We start from the raw sequence: 27,686 nt of genomic DNA, 5'->3' as shown, positions 1-27,686 counted from the left end.
GGTCTACATCCAAATTCTTCAAGAAATTTTTGAATGAAGAGAAAAAGTGGTTAGAACTTGGAAGAGGATTATTCGCAGTGTACACTTAATATCATAGCTTTGCAATACATGTAGGGCTGCTAAACGAGCCAAACAAACTGAAAAGAGGTGTTCAAACTCGGCTTGTTTTTGTGGCAAGTCAAGCCTGAGTTGAGCTTGAGCCAAACACATTTAGTATGAGCTGGTTTATTTACAAAAAGTTATATTGTTCCAAAGCTGGAAGTAATAGGAGTTGAAATCTAGACCTATCTCGTTTCCAGAAAAAAACTCACCAACACAAAAGCCACTGCCAATTTCGCACTGTGGTAATTCATAAAGATAACCCTTACGAAGATGGCAGCTGATTAAATTCGGTGATGTGATCAAAAGTAAATCCCCCCTTCTACCAATGTATGTTCTCCAGAAAACAGATCATTGTATTGTCTGGTAGGGGTCTGCCTAACCCCAGCTTGTTAATAAAAAAAAAAACAGATCATTTTAGCATCAGTCCAGGAACAAAATCTTTACGCGTGGATCTTGAAACCTGTACTAATTTTGCTTTTACAGGCATAGTTTGACAGGCACTGGAATGCAGAAATACAGACAAACAAGCTGCAGCACACTCGAGTTCAAGGCACTGGATTCATTTAAAAACAAGCATAGACAATCTTGCAGCACAACCCATATTGCAGAGCTCAACAAAATTAAAATGTTCAAAGGTAGGCACAAGATTTTGTACCAACGATTACCAGTATTTAATGTTTATTTGCTCATTATTAATTACATGGTTATCCCGATATGCCCAACAGAAAGAAAGCAGCTCATAAGCATTTTCCAACAGTATGCAATAGCCGCACTATGATTTCCTTAACAGCCAGACAGGGTTCTGAGATATGCACTTCTCGCAATTTCAGCCTCAGCATTGCATCTCAATGCCATCCCTGCATCAGAATGTTTCCGCAAGGATGATTACAAACACAGCAAAAAATGTTCAACAAATCAAACGGCTACCTACCAAGAAACAGAGCCCCAAGAATTAAAAGGTCCTAGATTTTGCATTATGAATGATCATGAAACAAAACCTCAAATTAAAAAAGTCCTCATATATGATGAAGACCAAATGGCCCAGCAAGAACAAGGTACAAGAATGAGAGTAAAACCCACCACAAAGTACTGCATGCAACAGTCATATCCAGATAGATCATTTCAAAATCCAACTGCCACAAGAAAAATCATCGTGTGGTTTAAAAGGTATCATTCATCGAGCACCACAGCTCAGGATAGAGAAATGTAATAGATAATGGAAAATCATTCATAAGTCGTGATTGCCAAAGATAGCGCACTTCAGCACACACCAAACAGGTTCTTTTGTTTGCTGACCTACACAGCAAACAGGTTCTTTTGATTGCTGGCCTTCAAGACTGTTGGCAATTCACCTCACAATTTTTCAAACACTGCTCAAGAACCTGTTGCAGTGATTTTCAATGCAGCCCTCTCCAGATTCAAAGAGTGGTTAGTTTAGACGGTAAACTATCTGAAGACCATCAAAAAATTCCAATCCTTGAACTAATTAATGCCCGGCGACTTGTTATCATGTTAACAGAGCCCATGGGGTTCCTTGCCTATTATTGACTATTCCTGTCACCAATGCCTCTTGTTACATAATGAATGAAAATTTCCTCCATTTATTTTACTGCCCTCCAGAAGTTAAGATTACAATCATTAAATACCTTTACATTTCTATTCTTGTGCCATCCAAGACCATCTTTAAATGCAACATATAAGAATCAACAGACAAAAGATCACATATCCAAGACTGCTACAATATTGGAAGTTCCAATATGTTCCATATTTTGCAAACCATTCTCAGTCTATAAGAGTTCTCATAAAGTGCATAGATGGTATATTAGAGCTTTCACACAGAGCTTCATGGATTCCTCCAGAATGCTGCACATCGTTTTGAGCTTACACATGATGATGTGATTAATCTTGAGTTATAGTACGGTGACCAATTCATCACCTAAACAATAGCTCTCAACATTCCTGCACAAGGACAGTTGCCAACCAGACTGGAAATTAAAACACTCCTTGCATGTCCCACAATGGTGGACCAATGAGCTTGTAAATCATATGACAATGAATTCCCAGGTCAGTTTCATCTCATCATACCTCTACCTTACAATAAAGTTCTTTAACCATGTTGAGGCCATTTCCTTTTTACTGAGACACTAACTGCATGAATCCCAATACAGGTGGACCATAGCCACCAACATCGAACTTGGCTATAACTCAGCAAGCAATTTATAGTGAATAGTGATATTATAGGCTTACGCACAAATCTCAAGAAATCTAAATATTTAAAAATAAATACTTCTAACAATTTTTTTTGAAGGAATTAAAGATTGTCTTGAAAGAAATAACCAATAAATACATAAGAATACAATAGAAAAAGCAAAACTAGATTTAGTAATACTTTTTCCATGTAAAGAAGAGTAGAAAACTTTTTAAAAAGTACAGAAAAAATAAAGAATAACACAAAAAGTTAAAAACGTATTTAACATATAAATTTAAAAAATTAAAACTCTCTCTCTCTCTCTCTCTCTCTCTATATATATATATATATATATATATATATATATATATATATATATATATATAATCATGATAGTATCTCAATAATCAATGTTGCAATATCTTTAAATTGGAAATACTTTGAAAATATTGCATTATTTGTCATTTTAAATCATCTTTTCATTACATCACAGTAATAATGAGATTTTCAAACCAACGCCTATACAGTTACAACAAGATGGAGAGAGTAACAGTTGAAGCATTAGTTAAATTATATTACCGAAACCTTGTAATCTTATATATTATATATATAAAGAATGATACATATACATATATGATATATATGTATATGTATCTATCCACTTATATATATATATATATATATTTCCTTATTTTAGCCATAGGGGTAGTTTAGTCATTTTACGCACATTCATTTTCTTTTTTCTTTTTACTTTTTGCTTTTGTACCGAAAGGTACCTTGGGGGCCCCACTCAAATAGATGTTGGGCCCCTCCAACGGTCACATGACCGTTGGAGGGGCTCTAACGTCTATGAGTAGAGCCCCTCCAAGCCCCCTTCATGTTGGTTATAAATAGGGGTTCTCCCCTTGTAACTCTCAAGGCTTTGGGTCAAAGCCCAAGTATTTTTAATAAGAGTTTTCTTATTCTTTTTATGCCTTAGTGCATTTGTGAGCCATCGTGGGTTGTGCCTTCGTGCACGAGTGTTCTAAGTGTTCTTGTGCACACGCTTTTTATCAATAACTTTGAGTTTTGATTATAATGTCTCTTTTGAAGGCACTTTTACATGGTATCAGAGCAAGGTTTGAAGAAGGAAGATCATGTGGTTCTTCACATTCTTGGGTGCCTCAAAAAACGTGCCTTCAAGTTTTTGAAGATTGGCGTGGATCCGTTCCTTCGTTAAGTCTTCTTCATCAAGTAAGATCTAGATTTCTATTGTGGTACGTATCTTTTTTCACCTTCTCTCCTCTCTAATGAGCGAAAAAGACTCACTTCTCCCTTGGGTTTAAACTCATTGGCTCAAACTATCATGTTTGGGCAGGAAACATGGAAGCCTATATCAAAGGAAAGGGGCTTTTGGGATATGTTCAAGGTTTAATACCGGAACTCGAACCAAATATTACGATGGTTGAAAAAGGGGAAATAAAAATCCTTGAAGGTGAAGAAAGACAAAAGGCTCTTGAAGAATATTCAAAGAAACATGAGGAATGAGAAATGAGAAATTTCAGGATTGTATCTTGGATTTTCTCATCCGTTGAAACCAAGATCAATGTCAACATCATCAAATTCAAGAAAGCCTTTGAAGCTTGGCAATATCTTGAGAAGATGTATACTTCAGAGACTTGTCTCACAAGTATTATCTTCAAAAGAGGGCCTTGACCTTACAACAAAATAAGATGTCTATTCGAGAATACTTTGTCGAATTATCCTCTATTTGGGATGAGCTTGCCATGCTTGAACCCAAATGGAGTGACGAAGCTATTGAACTTAGATATAAGCAATTAGAGGAAGATCGCTTCTTTAACTTCCTAAATGGACTTAGACCCGAATTTGCACAAATTTGGTCCTCCCTTCTATCTTCTTTCACGTCTCCTTCCATTGAAGATGTTATTACCAAATTAAGGAAGAAACCCGTATGGGCATTTGCAAAAATAATCCAAGCATTCTTGCAACCTCCTCTAATCAAGAAGTAAACGTTGTTTCAAGACCGGGTAACAATTTGAGAACTTAGAAACCTTCCCATTTTAAAAGATCAAAATTAAGCAGGAAATGGGCAAAATGGAGAAAGAGACTATAGCAAACTAGTTTGCCACTTTTTTAAAGAGCCGTAGCACATCAAACTAATTTGCCCAAAGTGGAAGAAGTTGCTAGCCATGGCTACCGCAACTCAACCGGAAGAACGGCCATCCTCTTCCAATAGAGCACTCTCCCTACAATAAATTATGGAAGCTCTTCAACCTCTTCTCAAAGGAGAAATTTCCGAAGCCGTCATGTCAACCTCTTCTCCTCCAAGTAAAACCTCTTGGCTTTTAGATTCGGGTGCATCATTTCATATTACCCCAAGTATTTGTTCTCTTTCCGAATATTCAAAAAATTCCTCTCCATCATTTGTCTCAACTGCGGATGGAACATCTCTTGAAATTAAAAGAATTGAAAATTTTGAAAAACAAGATTTTTTTATTCCAAAGATTAGATTCATACCAAAACTGAACTTAAATTTGCTTTCGGTCTCTCAACTCTCGGACCATGGATGTGATATAAAATTCTCATCTAATAAATGTTGGATACAGGATCGCCGGTCTGGGAGGTTGATTGAGGGAGGCTCTAGGAGAGGAGATCTATACTATGTCGACTTCATCCAAATTCCCAAGAATCAATTTTGTAATGTTGTCCAAAATAAATACATTTATGTGTGGCACAAAAGACTTGTATATCCCAATATTGTTAAAATTTTCTATTTGCCTTTTGTTAAACATCTTTGTAAAACTAATTTTACATGTAATGAATGCACTCTTGGAAAAATGAAAAGTTTACCTTTCAATCAAAGATCCATGTTTATAACATGACCTTTTGAAATCGTTCGTTCCGATGTATGGGGACCGACACCTGTGTTGTCAAAAGGAAGATTTTCATATTATGTGATCTTTATTGACGATTACACTAGGTATTGTTGGATATATTTTCTTAAGCATAAACATGAAGTTTTTATAACTTTCAAAACTTATCATATGATGATTTTAAACCAATTCAATGGAAAGTTAAAATGTTAGAACTGATTTTGAAGGAAAATATCTTTCAAATGAATTCAAGAGTTATCTTGAAAGTTATGACATTCTCCATCAAAAATCTTGTCCAAAAACACCCCAACAAAATAGATTAGCCGAACGAAAACATAGACAAATTATTGAAACAACTCGAACTCTTCTTATCTCGCAAAACATTCCAAAAAAATTCGGGGCCGAGGTGTCTCTCACATTTGTCTATCTCATAAATAAGCTTCCATCTAAAAATTAGAATAAAATTTTCCCTTTTGAAAAATTATACACAAAAGAACCTCACTATAGTAGATTAAGAGTTTTTGGATGTAAATGTTTTGTCCTCACAGACAAAAATGATAAGCTTTCCCCAAAAGCCATCCCATGTGCTTTTCTTGGTTATTCTGAAACCCAAAGGAGGTTTCGGTGCTATGATGTTAAAAACGACAAATTGTATGTATCTAGAAATGTGAGTTTTCTGAAAAATGTTAACGGTTTTGAAAGTCATGAACCTCATGACGAAAATGTGGATTATTCCTTTCTGTTTGAGTTACTATCCAGAAATGATGATACTAGTATGATGAATCAACTCAGAATGACTCAAGCGATAATGAGACCGAGGAAAATAATATCTTACTATACTCACCTCCTCACCAACATACCAATGAAAGAACATCTAGAGATCCTATCACATATACCCATAGAGACAAAAACACTTTTAGAAGTGCAATTGAAAGATATGATGAAACTAGTAGGACTATCTCTTCAAATAAGGAGAATCTGCGAAGAACTGAGAGAAATAGGAAAGCTCCCTCTAAATTTATCTCTTATGATTCATTCTCACCTAAACATAGAGCCTACCTCAGTGCCATTCACTCATATATAGAACCTAGAAATTTTGAGGAAGCTAGAAAAAATCCTGAATGGATAGAAGCTATGAATAATGAACTTGGAGCCCTAAGAAGGTCTAAGACTTGGGAATTTCAAGATCTTCCGAAAGATAAGAAAACCATAGGATGCAGATAGGTTTTTAAGGTCAAAACCAAGAGCGATGGATCTCTTGAAAGATACAAAGCTCGTCTAGTAGCCAAGGAATATAGTCAATAATACGGAATTGACTATGAAGAAACCTTTGCTCCTGTTGCAAGAATGGTAACTGTCAGATGTCTCATCACCATAGCATCGATCAAGAAATGAAACATCTATCAAATGGATGTCAAAAATGTCTTTCTCAATGGTGACCTAAACGAAGTATATATGGATGCTTCTCCAAGAATGGAGACTCCTAAAGGAAAAGTTTTTCGTCTACAAAAAGCTCTTTATGGTCTTAAACAAGCCCCTAAGGGTTGATATGATAGATTTAACTTCGTAATGCTAAAAAATGATTGTTTCTCATGCTTTACTGACACAACTTTGTTTGTCAAGAAATCTAACACGAGAATAGTAATATTACTCTTGTATGTTGAAGATATGTTAATAACTGGTAATGATTCTAAAGGAATTAGGAACATAAAATCCATTTTAAAAGATAAATTTGAGATATCCGACTTATGATTTCTGATATATTTCTTGGGGACTGAGGTTGCATATTCTCATAGAGATTACTTTTTATCTCAAACTAAGCTTGCTTTTGAAATTCTTGACAGGTCAGGTATTACATATGACAAAGTTTGTGAAATTCCTGCTATAGTGGGAACCAAAATGAAAATTGATGATGGCACCCCTCTTGAAGATCCCACTCCTTACCAACAGCTTGTGGGATCGTTAATGTATCTAAGTATTATTAGACTAGACATCTCTCATGCCGTTCATATCGTAAGTCAATTTCAACATGCACCAACATCCGTTCATGTGAGTGCAGTTTTGCGGATCATCAGATACATAAAAAGGTCATTAAATAAGGGAGTATTCTTATCCCTTCCTCTGAATTGAATTTAATTGCTTATACTGACTCTGATTGGGGAGGTGACCCAAATAACCATCACTCCACCACTAGCTTTTGTGTGTTTTTAGGAGACTCATTGATATTGTGGAGATGTAAAAAGCAACAAAAGGTGTCATTATCTTCTATCGAATCTGAATATCGAGTCATGAAAACGACTATCATGGAAATTGTGTGGATTCATCAGTTATTAGAAGGTATGTGGATTAATGTAGAAGGGCCCACCAAGCTTTGTTGTGATAACAAGAGTGCAATTTATATTGCTAAAAATCACACATTTCATTGAGCATACCAAACACATTGAGATGAGACTGTTACTATGTTCGTGAAACATATATGAAAAGAGTCATTGATCTTCCATATATAACTTCAGAATATCAGTTGGCAGACTTCTTCACCAAAGCGTTGTGTGCTCTGCGTTTCAACTTTCTTCTTGGCAAACTTTCGGTCATCATGCCCTAAGTTTGAGGGAGGGTGTTAAATTATATTACTGAAACCTTGTAATCTTATATATTTTATATATATATAAAGGATGATACATATACATATATGATATATATATATATATATCCACTTATATATATATAAAATATATATATTTCCTTATTTTAGCCATAGGGATAGTTTAGTCATTTCACAGTTTTACGCTCGTGAATGTGATTGTAATCTTTATTTTTATTATTTTTATTTTCTTTTCTTTCTTTTTTATATTTACTTTTTGCTTTTGTACCAAAAGGTACCTTGGGGGGCCAATCAAATTGACCGTTGGAGGGGCTCCAACGTCTATGAGTGGAGCCCCTCCAAGGCCCCTTCATGTTGGTTATAAATAGGGGTTCTCTCCTTGTAACTCTTAAGGCTTTGGGTCAAAGCCTAAGTATTTTTAATAAGAGTTTTCTTATTCTTTTTATGCCTTAGTGCATTTGTGAGCCATCGTGGGTTGTGCCTTCGTGCACAAGAGTTCTAAGTGTTCTTATTGTGTTCTTGTGCACACTTTTTATCAAGAACTTTGGGTTTTGATTATAGTGTCTCTTTTGAAGATACTTTTACAGCATTAGCATATAGGACCCCTATAAATAATTTGATAATGATATGACAGTATTATGTCTTCAGGCAAGGCCCTCATCAGCAACCCTCATTGGTCATAATTTTCTACCTAAACCTGTATAAGAGCAAAGTTTGGTAAGTCAAGGAGAGTAGCTCCCTCCCCAGTTAAAACCCTGGAAGCACGACCAACATCATCGCCTAAATTTTAGCTACATACACCCTTGGATGGTGAATGCTCAACCGGCAATCTCATCATTGAGGATATTCAAGAAGCTGGATATGGATTTTGATATCGGTGTTTTGAACACTTCATTTTGCTAAATTTCTGCCTCATTTGCCAGAAATTGCAAAGAAATGTAGATGCACCTTTCTGTCCCAGGTGAAGCTAAATCTCATACAAAAAGAGGAACATGTGCGGTGGAGGGAGCAGCCACTGTAACATTAGCTTTTTGAGGCTCTCGCTTCAATCCTTCAACTCCTTTCACAATAATTATAGTCCTATAATGAACTGATGGTTTGCAATTCTGCAGAGAGCACTTATCCCCAACATGAGCCATAAGTGTGCACCCAAACACATGGTCCATGTTCTATCTATGAATAACAAATGGAAAGAGATTAAACAATTCTTTGTAAATCCACTCCAATGTCATGATTTATGTGCAAATCCATGTCACATAGGTGCGGGTGCGGCGATTCGGCACTTTAAAAAAACTTCGGTGTGGGGGTGTGGGGAGGGTATATATATAATTTTGAACAGTTTTGAGTTAACCCTACGTGTATGTGTGTACATTTATGTATTTATATACATAATATAGATATAACTGGACTTGGTTAGGGTTAACCGAATCTACTTTTGGACAAAAATGGATCTCAGTGTGGTTGACTTCACCTGAAACAAAGGAAGCCATGTCCAAGTGTTGCACCCACATGGATGTGAGTGTGGTGCCCTGTTAGAAGAGTCCATGTTGTGAAAATCTCTACAAAAAGAGATTGTGTAACACCACAATACAAGAAATACAAAGGGTGCACAAAGGCACAAAGGAGAACACTAACAAGTGCACGGATACACATGCACAAAAGCATGAAACAAAATGAACTTCAATTCATAAGTTCTCAAGAGGGGCTTTACAAAAGCATTGATATTGCATATGCTCTCACAAAAAAAGATATGTTTACAAGGGCCACTAAGGCCTATTTATAATGCAAAAAGAAGCCACAGGGTGCAGCTCAATATGACTGTTGGAGCTGCACCCAACGGTTGTGACTGTTGGGGCAGCTCCAACAGGTATATGGAGTTGTCCCTTTCACAACAGTCAAAAAGAAAAAAAGTGTAAAAAGAAAAATGTGTAAAAGGCAAAAGTAAATTAAAAAAAAAAGTAAAAATGTGCCCATTACGGTGACTGACACCTATTGAGTAAAAAGACTGAAATACCCCTGATGGGTATTTCAGTTTACAGTTAAAAGAGGCATAATATTTTAACACTCCCCCTCAAACTTAGGGTGTCACGACCGAAAGTTTGCCAAGAAGGAAGTTAAATCTTGGAGAACACAGCGCCTTGGTGAAGAAGTCTGCCAGTTGATATTCTGATGTAACATAAATAAGGTCAATGGTTTTTCTTAAATATTCTTCACGAACATAGTGGCAGTCCATCTCGATATGCTTCGTGCGCTCATGAAATGTGTGATTTTTGGCAATGTAGATTGCACTTTTATTATCACAACATAATTTTGTGGGCCATTGAACTTGAATATTCATATCTTCCAACAAGTTGCGAATCCAAACAATCTCCATGATAGTAGATGCCATGGCTCTATACTCAGCTTCAGTGGATGAAAGCGATACTTTTTGTTGCTTCTTGCATCTCCAAGAGATTAATGATTCACCTAAAAAATACAGAAACCAGTGGTGGAGTGACGGTTATTTGTGTCACCTCCCCAATCAGAGTCAGTATAAGCAATTAAACTTAATTCAAACGTAGAAGATAGAAATACTTCCTTGTTTACTGTACCCTTTATGTATCTGATGATACGGAGGATGGCGTCCATATGGACAGTAGTAGGTGCATGTTGAAATTGACTAGCAACATGTACTGCATGAGAAATATCAGGCCTGATAATGCTGAGATACGTTAGGGATCCAACCAGTTGTCGGTAAGGTGTGGGATCTTTTAGGAGAATCCCATCATCAATCTTCATCTTTGAACCTACTATTTCAGAAGTTTCGCAGACCTTGTCATCTGTGATTCCTGATCTATCAAGAATCTCATAAGCAAGTTTAGTTTGAGACAAAAAATAGCCTCTCTGAGAATAGGCAACCTCAATTCCCAAAAAATATGTCAAAAATCCTAAGTCTAACATTTCAAATCTTGAAGTCAAAATAGATTTAATGCTCTTGATTTCTTTGATATCATCACTTGTTATTAACATATCATCAACATATAACAATAATATAACAATCCCTGCATCAGATTTCTTAACAAACAATGCAGTGTCAGTATAGCATGAAGTGAAACCATTTTCAATCATTACATTGTTAAACCTATCGTGCCAAGCCTTGGGTGTTTGTTTCAGTCCATAAAGAGCTTTACGAAGACGAAGAACTTTATTTTTAGGGATTTCCATACCAGGTGGAGCATCCATGTAAACTTCTTCATTAAGATCTCCATTTAAAAAGGTATTTTTGACATCCATTTGGTAAATATTTCATTTTCGAATTAAAGCAATGGTGATAAGACATCTGACAGTAACCATACGAGCTACTAGAGCAAATGTCTCTTCATAGTCAATCCCATATTCTTGATTGTACCCTTTAGCTACAAGACGAGCCTTATACCTTTGAAGAGAACCATCACTCTTAGTCTTGACCTTGAACACCCATCGACATCTTATAGTTTTCTTGCCATTGGGAAGAGATTGAAATTCCCAAGTGTTAGCTTTCTTAAGAGCTTTGAGTTCACTCTTCATGGCTTCTCTCCATTCAGTACATTGTTTGGCTTCTCCAAAAAATTTTGGTTCAAAATAAGAGTGAATGACACTCAAACAAGCTCGATATTTAGGAGAGAAAGAATCAAAAGATACGAATCTAGAGGGAGTCTTTCTAGTTCTTTCAGTTCTCCTAGGATGAGAATCATGAGTGAAAATAGTCTCACTAGGTTCACTATATAGTTCAATAGCACTCCTAAAGGTGTTTCTATCTCTATGAGAATAAGTGATGGGTTCTCTAGATACATTTTCTTCTTTGAGGGGTAGAAAGGTTAGAGTTATTGTTGATCACAACCATTTCATTTTCACTATTATATGTTGATTCATCATCATTAGAGATATCATCATCCTTAGATAAAAGGTCAAAAAGAAAGGAGTAATCGGCATTTTCTAAATGAGATTCATTTTTTTTCAAAACCACTATCATTTTCCAAAAAAGTTACATTCCTTGAAACATATAATTTATCATTCTTAGAGTCATAACATCAAAAACCTTTTTGAGTTTCCGAATAGCCAAGGAAAGCACAAGGAATGGCTTTTGGTGAGAGTTTATCATTTTTATCGGTAAGAAAAAAGCACTTACAACAAAAAACTCTCAACCTATTTAATCGGGTTCTTTTTCATATAGAATTTCAAAGGGAGAAATTTTATCTAAATTTTTTGATAGAAGTCGGTTGATAAGATAGACGGAAGCAAGAGCCGCTTCGGCCCAAAATTTTTTAGGAATATTTTGGGAAATGAGAAGGGTTCTAGTGGTTTCAATAATATGCCTATGCTTTCTTTCGGCCAAACCATTTTGTTGTGGGGTCTTAGGACACGATCTTTGATGGACAATGCCACAATCCTCAAGATATTTCTTAAACTCATTGGAGAGATATTCACCTTCGGAATCGGTCATAAATATCTTTAAATTACTATTAAATTGATTTTTGATCATCATATGATATGTTTTAAAACATGAAAAAACTTCATGCTTATGATTGAGAAAATATATCCAACAATATCGTGAGAAATCATCCACAAAAATCACATAGTAAGCAAAACCACCTTTGGATATGACAGGTGCCGGTCCCCAAACATCCGAGTGAATAATTTCAAAAGGTTTAGTACTAAGCATAGTTCTTGGTTCAAAAGGTATACTTCTCATTTTTCCAAGAATACAATCATTACAAGAGAAAGTATTTTTACAAAGATCTTTAACAAAATGCAGATAGGATAATTTGGTAATGTTGGGATAACCAAGTCTCTTGTGCCAAACATTTATGTCTTTATGTTGGGCCACATTACAAAAGGTGTTTTTAGGAATTTGAAGAAAGTCCACATAGTACAAGTCTCCTTTCCGAGAGCCTTCCCCAATCAATCTCTCGGATCGATGATCCTGTATCAAACATTTATTAGATGAGAATTGAATGTTACACCCAAGGTCCGTGAGTTGAGAAACGGAAAGCAAGTTTAAATTTAATTTTGGTATAAGTCTAATTTTTGGAATAAAGAAGTTTTGGGTTTTAAAATTTCCAATTCCCTTAATTTCGAGAGAAGTACCATCCGCGGTCGAAACAAAAGAAGGTGACATTTTTAGAATACTCGGAAAAAGATGAAATGTTTGGGGTCATATGAAAGGATGCACCCGAATCTAAGAGCCAAGAAGTTTTACCTGGAGGAGAAGAGGTGGATACGGCGGCACCGGAAATAGCTCCCTTTAGAAGAGGTTGAAGAGCCTCCACAATTTGATTGAGAGATAGAGCTTCTTTTGAAGATGCCTCTTTGGATGGTTGAGATGTAGTTGCCATTGCTAGAAGTTTCTTCCATTTTGAGCAAACCGGTTTGATATGACCCGGTTCTTTGCAAAAGTGACACGACATTATGTTATTCCTCCTTGATTACCTTGATTTTGATTCTTAAAATGAGGGGGTCTATATGTTCTTAAATTGTTAACGGGTCTAGAAACGGCATTAACACCATCACATTCTTCTTGATTTGTGGGCATTGCAAGCACACTAGGATTTTGCTTGTTAATGCTCATACGGGTTTCCTCTCCACTTAATTTAGTTAAGACATCTTCAAGAGAGGGAGAGGTAAAAGAGGATAGGAGAGAAGATCTTATTTGATTAAACTCGGGCCTTAGCCTATTCAAAAAATTGAAGAATCGGTCTTCTTCTAATTGCTTATGACGAAGCTCTATGGCTTCTTCACTCCACTTGGGTTCAAGCATGACAAACTCATCCCAAATTGAAGAGAGTTCCGCAAAATACTCTCTTATAGACATATCACCTTGAACAAGAGTTAACGCTCTCTTTTGAAGATAATACTTATGGGACAAGTCCCTAGAAGTATACATCTTCTCAAGATACTCTCACGCTTGAGAAGCCTTTTTAAACTTTATAATGTTGGCATTAATCCTTGTCTCAACGGAAGAGAAAATCCAAGACAAGATCTTGAAATTCTTCATTTCCCATTCCTCATGTTTCCTACTATATTCCTCAAGAGTATTAGTTCTTTCATCTCCCTCAAGGATTTTGATTTCCCCTTCTTTAACCAAAGTAATTTTAGGCTCTGGTTCCGGAATCAAGCCTTGAATGTAACCCCAAAGCCCTTTCCCTTTGATGTGAGCATCCATATTTCCGGCCCAAAGAAGATGCTGGAGAGCTCCCAACGGTCACATTTGTGACCGTTGGGGGCTCCCAGCGTCTCTATTGGGAGGCCCCCAATATGGTACGAATACGAAAAACAAAAAATAAAAGAAATATTACAATGCATATTCCAATTGGAATATGCGTAAAATGACAAATTACAAGAATACCCTTGAGGGTATTTTAGGAAGAGAAAATATATATATATATATAAATATATATATATATATAAATATATATATATATGTACATTTAAGGATTATATTTCAACATACATACATGTGTACGAGTACACATATTTTAACACCCCCCCTCAATCTTTGCAGGGAAACGAAAAGATTGAAAAAAGGGCAAGACTCCAAGAGGCTTTCGTAAGGATGCTATTGAAACTTGAAAATGCTTTCCTCCAATTGCCTTCTAATGGTGAACACATTTCCCGATCCATCCAGGGTACTTCTTTTTATCCTATCTCCAAGATCATGTGGAATAACAACAAAGAACAAGTAAAAAATATCTTTGCACTTTACTCAAATAGAACATTCCTAACAAGGTGCAAAATTATAACTTATGCATAGAAATTTGAAGCACAGGATAGGATAATTACTTTAGCATGAAAAGAAAATTTAGAAAACCAAGGTTTCAAAATCATATATCATGTTAAATAGTAGGCAGAAACAAATTGCAAAAATGCATAACGCATTCATAAGGTCCAACATTGGACAAACACAACCCCATAATGGGGAATAACACAATGGTCCACTAAGGGACACCACAAGAAGCCTACGAAGAGGCATAAGTTATATAAACTTCATTGAATGAGGGCCTAAAAGGCCAAAATGAGCATATGCATATACTATCATGAAATGAATCAACACTTAAAAGAAACATTAATGAACATGCTCCAAACATATAGAAAGACAAGGGTTATTGATTTTAGCAATTCCTTTGAAAGTGATTTCAAGAGCATAAAAAGAGTGTATGAAGCACAAGATTTCAAAAAGATTTTAAATCCATTTAAGAGGCAAAATAATGAGTGTTATTTGAGTAGAGAACCTCACACTTTTAGGAAAATCTCACTCAAATGACAAAAAAACTCATTTTGCATATCAAAAAGTGGCCAAAAAACCATAAACACTTAATGTATAGATTAAATGCCAAAATATTGATTTGATTTTAAAATATGCATATCAAAGATATGATTCACTTGTAAAAAGAAAGGAAAAAATGAATGTAATTTCATAACTTTCAACAATAGTTCATCCACTACAAGCAACTACCTCATTAGTCCTCCAAACCCCATAAATCAAGTGTATAAGCTACTAGATCAAGAATATAAATATAATGCCATTAAAGGCCAAATGACATACACAAAGGTGTGCAAAAGAACCTCTTGTCTACATGTAATAATACTTGAAATGAGTGCATCAACGATAAGAACAAGAGAATACAAGCCAACATGGACCAAAAGCATCTCTTGTCTACGTAAAAATACACTCAAGACCAAGTATGTTCAGCTACTAGAACAAGAGTATCAAGCCAACCATGGATTAAAAACACAATACATCTCTTGTCTACATAAAATGACACTTGAATTGAGTGAAAGAAGTCAACCATGGGCATGCATTTCAGCGACTAGAACAAGGACACAAATGCCAACATGGACTAAAATCACACACCATGGTGTGAATCAACGTGCCTTGTCTACATATAATAACACTCAAGACAAGTGTGTTCAGCTACTAGACCAAGAGAATAAAAGCCAACAAAGGGCTACCAACACACAAAGGTGTAATAAAATTCTTGTCTACATATGATGACACTTAGATATGAATTATAAAAGGAGAAGACTTTTGAGGCAATAAAACTTGTAATGACAAACATATAAATAAAACCTTGAATCAATAGAACAATATTTTTCAAAAAAGAGTACCCATATTTTGGAATAAACTATGTAAAAGTATCTTCAACAAGATACTACAACCGATAGAACAATATTCTTGAGAATAAATGTATTAACATACGCACACCAAGAACACTTGTGTACAAAAGCACGAAATCACAAATGTGCAAATGCACTCATAAGTTTCATAAACAATAAAGGGTTGGGCAATAATCCCTAAAACCTTGATTTTAATATACCTTAAAACATTTAAGGTTTCAAAACACCATATTTCCATCACATATATAAATAAGAGCATCCATAAGATCAATGGCCAAAATCAAACGAGTGACACACTAATAATTAGAGATCATATATCAAATCATTCTAGACTCCCAAGGTGCCCATAACTCACCTCAACCACCATCTATAATATGGCAAGTGGACAATCTAAAATGACATAACACAAGGTGCCCATAACTCACCTTAACAATTATCTCTAATATAACAATAGGGCCATAAAAAAGGATTGATGCATCATATACCTTGTGATGGATAGAAGATAAATGCCATAAAAGGGCAATGAACTCTTAGGGAAAACATTTTCCAAATATATGATTTTACAAAGAGGGTCGACTCAAAGATCCAACATAATTAATCACAACAATATGTCATATAACAATAATGTTGCATATATACGAAATTATGTTCAATCATGATCATTATAAAAAGACTTAATAAACACAACATGAAATATTTAATCTATGTCATGTGTGAGAAAGGAATTGGAATAATCCAAGAAACAAATCAAGCCTTTATAATTTGCAATTATATGTATACCAAGATGTAAAATGACAATAATCTTAAATGTGCAAATTTAGGACAACATGTACCAAGATATTGCGGAAGCATTTATAATGATAAAAGAAACAATCTTACAAGTCCATTAAGGGATAAAAACAAACACAAGCCCTAAAGAAGGCAATAAAAACATCTCTTTATTGAAAAGAAAGTACCATGTGAAAATGTCTATGAATAGACAATTCACATATAAGCATAAATATTTTATAAAAGAAGTGTACGAAGACACTCTCACAATCACTTGAACAAAATACTCAAAAAGCGTAATAAAGGCAAACATGCAATAATGCATGTATTTCATAAAAAAGAACAAATGCTTGAGTCTCTCAAGCTTTAATTATTCAATTATATGCTTGATAAATGCAATTTAAGACAAAGAATACCATATTATGGCCAATATAGGCATCCTTAGAGATACAATCAAGAGGTTTTGAAACCTTATGTGAAAAATACAAACAAACATGTTTATAAAGTTGCATCATTAGAAAAAAATCAAAAATTAATGAAATCTTTTATGCCAAAGGATGCAATAGATACACTATGCATTCTATATAGTGTGAGAAGATTTTTAAAAGATCTTTCCTAATGAACACAATGGTTCATACAACATATTTATCACAAATAATTTTTCAAAATTCTTTAAATAAACCAAAACCATTGAGAGACTTTTAGGAGTTCATAAATATTTATCATTAACAAGAACTACTTAGGGTTCATAAAAAAGTAAACTACAAAGATTTAGATGTGAGAAATTCTCATACAAGAATTATATCAAAAATTTAGCAAAGATCATTAACTTGTACAAGAATTATATAAGTTATCACAAAAAAATGCACTAAAAACCATACACAAGAGTTTTTAAGCAAAGATTATTAATTTAGCAAGAAATTATATAAAAAGTTAACTTATAGGTTAATCACGAAATTCTTATGAAAAAATCATAAATCTCACATATTTGAAAAACAATTTTGCAAAACATAAATTACTATTATATGTGATGAGGAATCGATAAATATATAACCAAGAATTATAATAAACAAATTTACCAAATTTAAAAGGAGATATTTTAAAATATACGAACACGCGAAATGTGAAAGGAAATGATTCAACTATCAAAAACACTAAATATGCAAGAAAAATAGTTTCATAATGCATAATATGTTAATAAAAGAGATACATACTGGAAACTTCTAAAAATGAGAGGAACAATGAATACTTCACCATTTCTTGAGCACCACGCTTTCCGTTGCACCAAGAGACAACCCCATCGTAACCTTGCTCTGATACCATGTAAAGAAGCGGCTTTGAATATATTGGGTTCAATAATGAACCAATACACATGCACATGAAGTGCGAATATACCCACTAAAGGGAAAACACAAGCACATAATGTGCTAACACATAAACCCACAAAGGGGCAAAAATGCCTATAAGGCATAAGTTAATATCATTGAAGAAAATAAGGGTGTAACACCCATTACATGGAGCAAAAGCTCCTTATTGGAGTGAAGAATATAAAGGGGAAAGCCCCTATTTATAAGCACAAAAGGGGACCACCTTGGGGGCTCCCACCGTTGGGGGCTCCCAACGTCTCTATTGGGAGGCCCCCAATATGGTACGAATACAAAAAACAAAAATAAAAAAACAGAAAATAAAAGAAATATTACAATGCATATTCTAATTGGAATATGCGTAAAATGACAAATTACAAGAATACCCTTGAGGGTATTTTAGGAAGAGAAAATATATATATTTATATATATATATAAATAGAGATACGTATACATATATATATGTATACATATCTTTATATATATATATAAATATATATATGTACATTTAAGGATTATATTTCAACATGTATATATATATATATGCATATATATATATATGCTTTTAACTCAAAGACATAGTTTTGCATATTCTTGTCCATTTAAATTATATTATTTATTTTGATGTCACGTTATAATGTGCATAGGTTTTTGCTTATGCAATTTATTTAGCCAATGTATGGTTTCGTACATTGTGCACTGCTTACGCAATTTATTTAGCCAATGTACAGTTTCGTACATCGTGCATCGCTTACGCAATTTACTTAGCCCGATGTAAAGATTCGTACATCGGGCATCATTTATGCAATTTATTTAGCTCGATGTGTCGTTTTGCATATCGGACCTTTCTTTATATCATTTAACTTGTAGTCGCGCTGCAATGTGAACAGGCTTATGCTTTAATATATATGTATTCTATATACATATATATAACTTTATAAAGTGTGCAGTTTTGCGTACTCTTGCCTACTTTGGATAATGCGTGCATTTAAATACGCAGATTTTCGCATCCTCGCCAAGTCCCTGAGATTTCAAGCTCGTATTATTTATTGTCTCGAAAAACAAAATAAGTATTTGGCGTTTGCGTTTTTGCAACTGAGTTTTTCCCTCAAACCTTGTAACAAAAAAGGCTTCGACTATGTAGCCCTAAGTGGTACATACGTCTAGTCCTTCTCTTTGGTATCCGAAATGACTCAGATATTCTCTGGTCTAAAGCATGAAATATTGAAATTTCTAAATAAATTTTGGGGTTTCTTTTTTAGAAACCGATATCTTTCTCATCGCAATGATACTATCAGACATGCACGACATGTTAGTACTACGATGGTTGGATTGGAGGTTTATAGTAACCTCGTAGTGTGAAAATGCACAATGGTTAAAAAAAATCACATAAATGGTGATGATCGCCTTCACAAGCAAGATGCTCGATTTTGTTTAAAAGACCAAAGCATGTAGAATGGATCGTCAATTAAAATAGAACCTCACATACTCATTCATCTCTTTGGTTTCGTCAAGAGAGATGATGGGATGGTACAAAAACTCTGATGGACAAGTTGTTAACAACTACGCTCCTCGAGTAGCAATGACTTGATATTCCCAGTCATCGGAGTTAAGAGACTGGACTACCAAAAATTATCCTCGGTGGTAGATCCCAATGACTTCTGCAAAAGTTCGGATGCATCCCCTAGAACAAGTGGCCTCTGGGGAATTCTCTCTCGATCATTGGTCGTCCCCTTAGGAGCGAACTCAACTAGTTGTTCAGGGTATCAAAATACATATAATAACAAACCCTCAGGCAGTCTCAGTTGTTTCTATGTTTTTCCTATACGCACCACACTCAGGATATTTAACATTGAAACAAGATTATCATCCTCATTTTACTTATTCTGAATTGCACATCACGAAAAGAACAACGCATATGTTAGTCTTGTTTTAAATTTTGATATCTATGCACCTATCAGATTTTTTTAAGTTTGACCCATTTTATGGGAGTACAGGTGATGTTTAGGTCGGTACGACAGGCGATGGCGTGATGACATGATGATATCAAGATTCTACTCTTTTTGATGTTTCGCTCTTGTTTTGTAATTTTGTATAAGGGTTTCTTTGAAATTTTTCTTTTTGTATAAACTTTAATTATTAAAAACCTTGTTTTGAATTTATATGGTTTCAATAATTGTATGGCGATACAAATCCATTAGGTAAAGGAAACTCTGCCTGTAATGCGCCAAAGATTCATTGACTTGTTATTTCTAACACTATTTTTTCCTCTGAACTGCCATTTTAAAACTTTGAAAAAGAATTGATTGCCGAGCTTTAAATTTTTCCTAAAAAATTACAAGTTCGGGATTTTGGAGCATTCCAAGAAGAGTGACTTGTCATTCCAATCACTTCTTTCAAAATTTTTAGAAATTTAGTACCAGAGATAATTAGGGTCAGCCTTCTGTTGTTGGTTCAACTGGGGTTGTTGGTATTTCTGTTGAGGCGGTTGCAAGTACAAATGTGGTTGGGGTCGTGGTAGGTACGGTTGTTGTTGGGGTTGCAGCAGATATTGCTAGGGTTGTGGTTGTGACCTCCTCGTTGGGCACTCAAGAAATGCCCCATCTTCCACAATGTAGGCATGCCTCGGTGTCAAGAGGGTAAGGACGTCCAAAGTGACTCCTTTGGCATTTCTGGTAGACCCTTGCAGTGGGCTGATTGTTGAATATATTGTTTCTTATTGAGGGTTGCTTTTCCTTTACTTAAAGAAGGGCCTCTTGCTTGATTGCTCAAGATTATTTTGGGATTTTCTTGTCTCCTCCTCAATAATGGTAGCTGCCTCAACAACCTCACCCAGGGTTTGAGGACCCCTGGTAAGGAATCGACTTTTGGGTCCTCTTTTAGCCCTCGAGCATACTTCATGGCTCGAGCTCGCTCTGTGGGATAGGTACTCCAAATGCCTAAACTAAGTGGTATAATCGATCAGTCTCATATTGTCTTGTTTTAGATCCAGGAACTTGTGAGTCTATTTCTCACGGGCATGAATAGGGAAGTATGAATCATAAAATACTCCCTTAAACTCTTCCCATGGTACGATTGGTACAGTCCCAAATCATACCACTTTGGTGGTTTTCCACATGGTTTTAAAACTCGCCGAGTCAACTCGTTGACTCAGCTCGGCTCGTCCCTCCAACGAGTCAACCTGGCAAGGCAAACTCGGCCTGACAAGACTCGGCCTTGACTCGGCCTGACTCGGCTTGACTCGACCTGACTCGGACGAGTTCTGGGATGTTTGAAATTTGATTTTTTATTTGAGTTAAACAAACATGGGACGAAGTACGGTTGTTACAGACAGAACATATGTTGTGTCTGTTATGTTCTAAGGGTCTGTCCAATCTTGGACAAGCAATCGGACAGACCCTTAGGGTCTCTTGTGAGTGTGTCCTTAGTGGTCCTTGTGTTGGCTGATTTGGTGGACTGATGTGCTCATTGGATTTGTGGTATGTGTGCTCTTGGATCTTCCCTCTGTGTGTGTTAACTTCGTAACAGGTACTAAGTATCACTATCATAGCATAATCAACTATAATATTCATCATGTATTATCAGAAGCATAAAATTAAGAAACTAAGTATATGTTGGAAACGGGTAATTGTCCTTGTGGTAGTCAGTAGCTAGAAGTCACTCAAGAGAGGATTCGTAACGTTTTCATAAATTTCTACCAATAAGACAAATGTCAACAGAGCTTCACATAAGTTCTTGATTGCTTGACAATGCACAAAACCATCAAAATACAAAAATCCCGCTAATTCATAAGAAACAACATTAGGAGCCAGTGTTCACAGGAAAAAGAGTTTTAGCTCTGTTTGGGAGTGAACAACCAGGATTTTATATGCTGCATCTCTTTCGAGAATTTTTGTCATGCCACTTAATTTCATATTTTTCAATTGACACCATAGTTATTCTTCTACTCTGTAGTCCTTTGTCTAAAAAAGAAATTTGAAGGCTATTTAGCAGGATATCCTAGAGTTTTTTGCTACAGCATTAGTTGTTTTTAATGACCTTTGTTCATTTGTCAAGGATGTACATTTATATATGGTCACATGGACAACAAAAAGGACACATGGCATGCCATTGTTGTTCAATTTTTCATTAAGAATACTGTATAAGGGGGCATGACACAAGGGTAACTGGTAAGTTGGGAATATTCCTGTGAGATAGTCTGGGAGAGATCAGCCTATGCATTTTTCAATGCTACTGCTCTCTATGAATGGTTTAACTAGAAAATGACAAACCCAGGAAGTAATACAAGCAAAAACCAAGCTAATTTTGTTGATGCCAATTGTTATCAGTTCAAAAGCAACCTAAGAAAGAGTCACATCTCTCTCCCAGTTCCAGTGATTACATGCCTTTACACAACCCAAGAATCTCTTGTTTACTGAAAAACATGGTTTGAGACATTATAAATTGTTTTTCTTTAAAAATCAAAAGTTAACAAAACCCGGTCCGAGTCACCGAGTTGACCCGCCGAGTCACGAGTCAATAAAGAACGAGTCGAGTCACGAGTCACGGGTTTTAAAACCTTGGTTTTCCACCATTTCTTTGTGTCCTCTTTCAGTAGGTAAGACCCAAAAATGGTCTTCTTAAGGACATAAATGGCCTAAAAAACAGAAGTCATTTACCTCCTACAGAAGTGGAGAATTGTTCATTCTGGACCACAAATCTGCCAGTTTCCAATGGATATCAAGAAAAGTTATTAGACAACCGAAATCCGGAAGCATCCCATTTTTTTATCTCAATCCAAGGATTCCAATAACAAAAGTGTCCTATACTTTAAATGTATGAATAGCTAACCCAAGAGTAAAGAGGCACTCCTGCTAGCAAACTTAATCAAGCCTTTTAATTTCTCCAAAAAATCAAGAGATCCACAAAATACTCTTCAATAAGACGATTTTGAGGATGACATAGCAGAGGAGCAGTAATGTGTTGAACATAGGCTGGTCTCATATGGTCAATTTTGAAGAGAGAGATTACTTGCTTCATTAAACATAAACATTGTAAGCATTGCAGTCAACTTTTTTCCTGTTTCCAAAACTCTAAAAACATTGTATCTACACCATCTGTGATGACATAATCAGATTCTAGACAGTTTCTAAAGGCAGTTCACCTTAGTACATTTAAGGGTTCTTCAAAAAAAGGTAGAGAATCTTGAATGTCTTTTGTAAATTCCAAAACAATTGATCATATACAGATAAAACGTATTTTGGTCAGTGTGCAAGTAAATGTCAACTCAAGATGAACTCCTCCCAAAGCCTACTGACCTAAAACACATAATCATGTGATCAATAACATCTATAAGAAGGTGCAACCAATTGTTAAAACTTAAAATAGACCAAAATAAACATGACAATAAAGAAGTTGATGTCTATTTCCTGTCTTTCCACTTTTCGCAAGAGCAGCTACATATTATATCCAGAATCACATAAATTCTGAGTGCAGTCATCTGTAAGGAACAAATGCCATGGCATAGAGCAAATGTGCACACAAGAAATTGATGCAGAAAAGACAAGTCATCAAAAGGAGAGAATCCAAGGTGCCTAAAATCATAGATATTTGAGAGGTATATATTTAGTAATGTGTATCTTCCAGACCATTTATCTCCCGGACTGTCCCAGACCCCTTTGAAAAGCATACTTGCATACGTTTTCTGTTTAATCTAAAACCCATAGATGTGATCTCTATGCTTTAATTAGTAGAAAACATGTATTAGTTTAAACATTTTTCATGTTTAGATGTGTTTTTACTTTTTAGCTCAACAAAAAAATCAACCGTTCATATTACACAAAAAACTTGATTAACTAAAAAAGAAGAATTTTGTTAAACTGATTCAATCCAAAACATGGTTTCTAGTGATTAAGCAATGATAAACACATTGGTTTGGATTAGGCAAAAAAAGCATGCAAGTACATTTTTTAAAGGGGTCTAGGATGGTCTGGGAGATAAATAGTCTGGAAGATACACATTACTCTCTCTCTCTCACTATATATATATATATATGTGTGTGTGTGTGTGTGTGTGTGTGGAGAAACATTTCGTCATGGCAACATGAGGTGCAAACTCCTTTTTTTCTCATCTTTTCATTTTTCTGGTAGTTTTTCATGAAACCAACTTTACAGATGTAATCTACATGCTTTTCGTAGTGGGCGAATCGCCTGATTACAACACAATGTATTTTTATAAGGCTTCAAAAATTAATGGCCTACAATGTATTCTTTGATCATAAAATCATGTTTTTTCATCGAAAAAAACACAATTCACAAGCCGGTTACTACTAGTTGGAACATGCTGAACACATCTATAATGTCCAATTGGATCAAAACAACCTGCACATATCTTTCAGATGTGACATAGTGCCCTGGCAACATTACCAAATGTTTTCCCTACATACATACATACATGTGTGTGTGTCAAATGTGGTGCAATATTTTGCAGGAAAGAGCACTTACCAACCCCTATATCAGGGACACATCTAGTAACTACAAAAAGGCCCTATCCATCTGTTTCCAGCAATTGGATACTTGTTCAAAAAAATCCTTTGTGTTTTCAACTTTTTTGAAACAATTTATTGAAGCTAAAAAAGAAAGGCAACAAAAAGTTCAGAAAAAATATGGATATTTATCATATGCAATTAAACAACAACAGCATCTCCCTTTTACGAGGTTAAAAATAAAAAGGGAAAAGAGAAACTGCAAAATATTTCACTTAATTAATCATGGAAATCAAACAAAGAAAGTCTTACTTGTCCATGTTCTGATTGTCCACCAGCATCATAAGTCCCCTGCTCTCCATGCATCCCATCCCTGTATTCCATCCCTGATACTCTTTGTCCTTCTCGTTGAGGATAACTCTGCCCTGTTGAACTATAACCACTGGCTGCACCCTGCCCATAATCTCCTTGACCAGAATGGGAAAAATCCCTCCGATCCATCCCACGAAAATCTCTGTGTTCAGAGGGAGGATAATCCCTTCTCTCACCTTGTGAGGAGTCCCTGCGTTCCGGAGGAATGTAATTACCTTGCCCCCCTTGGTTGTAGTCTCTCCCATATGGTGGAGGGAAGCTCCTACTAGTTGGCAGACCATAACCACGCATATCTCCTTGTCCAGTGGGAGCAAAGTTTCTTGGTGGAGGTGGTGGTGGTGGTGGGTAATTCTGTCCTCCACCTTGCATGGAGTTTTGTTGATTACCGCTGGGAGCAAAGTTCCTTGGTGGTGGTGGATGATCATGTCCTCCAACTTGCATGGTGTTCTGGTAATCACCACCGGGAGAAAAATTTCTTGGTGGTGGTGGATAATCATGTCCTCCACCTTGCATGGCGTTCTGGTAACCACCACCGGGAGAAAAGTTTCTTGGTGGTGGTGGTGGATAATCCTGTCTTCCACCTTGTGTAGTATTTTGGCGATCAAATTGCATAGGATCCCTTCTCTCAAATTGAGCAGGGTCTTGCTGCTGCATCGGTTCTCTTTGCCTGTCATACCGTGGCCTGTCATAGTTCCTGTTCCGATCATTATACCTCCCTTGTGACCTCCCATAATGAACTGGTGGAGGTCTAGGAATGATAGTCCCATTAATGTATTTATCACCTGCACCGGGAAAAAATGAATTGGCAAGCATATCAAAACAAAACACAAATAGCATGAGAACTAGAGGGTAATGAAAAGCAAGAAAAAACAACCTCCATATTCTTTGTTCACAGGATCGATATAAGAGTCAGGCAAAATAAAAACAACTCCAGGCAAACCTGAATCAACAATTCAAGTAATTAGCAGGTGTACTTCAGTAACACATGCATGGAGAAAAAGGGTGGTTGTTGCCACAGATTCAATTTGCAAATAACTTACCTCGGAACTTCTCAGACATTTCCTCTGTCATTACAGCTTGAAACCCTGTATATGTTGTTGTACTGCAAGCATACATACGTTTCTTGGCTTCCTCTACACTGCAAATAGCCAAGATTCTTGATCAGTTGTTTCAACTCAAAAATTCACCCTAAGTAGGGATGGGTACACTAAGCTTAGGGTAAAAGAGAAAACAAAACGGAGGGCGAGGGGGGGGGGGGGGGGGGGAATCAATATCTGGAAGCAAAAGGTCTGAAGATAAGAACACGGCAGAATCAGGCCAACAATGGTGTCTTATAAGCTTAAATTTCCAGATTAAGAAACCAAACTAGAATATAACCAGAACCAGGGCTGGTCCTCAGCAACTGATAACCAGCAACAAACCAAACCGCTAATCAACCCATACCTTTTATAATGGATTTCTAAAAAGATTTCTAGCATTTTAAATCCTTAATTTGATATAATTGCTGGATATTTGGTGGATTTCTGGTTTTATGAGTTAGAGGGTCGCCTAACCTGCTGAAAGCATGCAAACAATCTTAAGACTGTGCAAAAAAAGAGGCCCACATCCGGTAGCACAGAAGCGGGTCAGGATTGCCTTCATGTCCCCATGAGGGTCCAAGATGCCTTACTCGTTCACACTAACTTCAGCAGCTTCAAACAACATAAGATTCAAGCCTAAGTATAGGATTGGGTATAGCTTTGGAAATGAAGATTTATCCTCTTACAGTGTACAGTGATTCTCAATAGATAGTCAATCAACTGAAAGGGGTCAACACCATTGAGAAACAAGATCGACCAATCAATACACACAAGATCCTAAATCGATTCCTTGAATTAAATGCCGAGCATCTCCACAGTTACAGCATCAATATGTCACACGAAGGAAGACACAATGACGGAGCAAACCACCACAAGAACAATGGCACATTGAAATCCCTGAAATGAACTAAGTTAGATTCGAAATCGCAAAACCCACCTTTTAACACAACTTGGTTTGAAACCATAACTTCACCTACAGGCACACACCGATTTGAATTTGTAATTTCATCTAGCAGTCGAAGCCCTTAAAATGCTATTATATAGCACAATCTAACAAAAGTCAACAGCCAAAAAACTGACTGATTGTTCCAGGCACCTCTAGAATTCAGCAAATAACATAATTAACGAACACCCATCAAACAAAAACCAACTAACCACAGTCCAAACGCAATTGAATCCGTTATACAGCATAAATTAAGTACCACCCATCAAGAGAAAACCAACAACCGGAATCTGAAGACCACCAAAAATCTATCAAAACAAAAATAAACAAGAAAAAAAATAAGACAACCGCCAACTTAAATCTCACAATCAGGCTCAACACAACCAAGAAATCTAGAAAGGAATGAAGAGAGAGAGAGAGGGTCAGACCTTCCGACGACTTTAGCGAGGGTCTGAACGTAAGTCTCGACCATCTCTTCGGGGGTGGGCTTGGGGTCCTTGGGGAACTCCATGGTGATGAGCCAGTGATTGTAGTCGCAGCCCTCGAACAGTATGGTATCAGGCCCTATCTTGCCATCGTCGCCGATGGGCGTCCGAGAGGAGGAGCTGAAGAGCAGAGACGGAGACCGAAGGAAGTGGCGGTTAGGATTGGGAAGCCCCGCGGGCGTTCGGAAGGGCGATGGTGACGATGGTGGTGGGGTGCATAGCGTATTTGCCGATGGAAGAGGCGAAAGATGGTGTTTTAGGAGTGAAGAAGATATGGGGATGAATCGACGAAGCCGAAGGCAGGAGAGAGCCAT

The 27,686-nt window shown here is 36.2% G+C and overlaps 1 protein-coding gene across 1 annotated transcript; it reads right to left on the bottom strand.

Moving 5' to 3' along the window:
* Positions 1 to 641: 641 nt before the first annotated feature.
* On the bottom strand, positions 642 to 27,686 carry LOC149838212 (uncharacterized). The gene is made up of 5 exons (XM_090008206.1): positions 27,316 to 27,686; positions 25,906 to 26,003; positions 25,740 to 25,805; positions 24,806 to 25,647; positions 642 to 959 (listed from the first exon to the last, which is right to left on the bottom strand). The coding sequence occupies exons 1-5, from the start codon at positions 27,684 to 27,686 to the stop codon at positions 948 to 950; spliced, it is 1,389 nt and encodes a 462-aa protein (XP_089864332.1). The 3' UTR covers positions 642 to 947.

The sequence above is a fragment of the Nuphar pumila genome, chromosome 5 (genome assembly GCF_984573655.1).
Source record: "Nuphar pumila chromosome 5, dmNupPumi1.hap1.1, whole genome shotgun sequence".
NCBI classification, from domain to species: Eukaryota; Viridiplantae; Streptophyta; class Magnoliopsida; order Nymphaeales; family Nymphaeaceae; genus Nuphar; species Nuphar pumila.
This window is presented reverse-complemented; position numbering and strand designations above follow the sequence as displayed.

Bases quoted from the DNA above. Each gene is read 5' to 3' on its own strand.
- LOC149838212 (XM_090008206.1), bottom strand. From the start codon at position 27,686: ATGGCTCTCTCCTGCCTTCGGCTTCGTCGATTCATCCCCATATCTTCT. The intron at 26,004-27,315 runs GTCTGACCCTCT...GGCTATTTGCAG, and splicing joins CTCGCTAAAGTCGTCGGAAG to TGTAGAGGAAGCCAAGAAAC. The intron at 25,806-25,905 runs GTAAGTTATTTG...TTGTTGATTCAG, and splicing joins AATGTCTGAGAAGTTCCGAG to GTTTGCCTGGAGTTGTTTTT.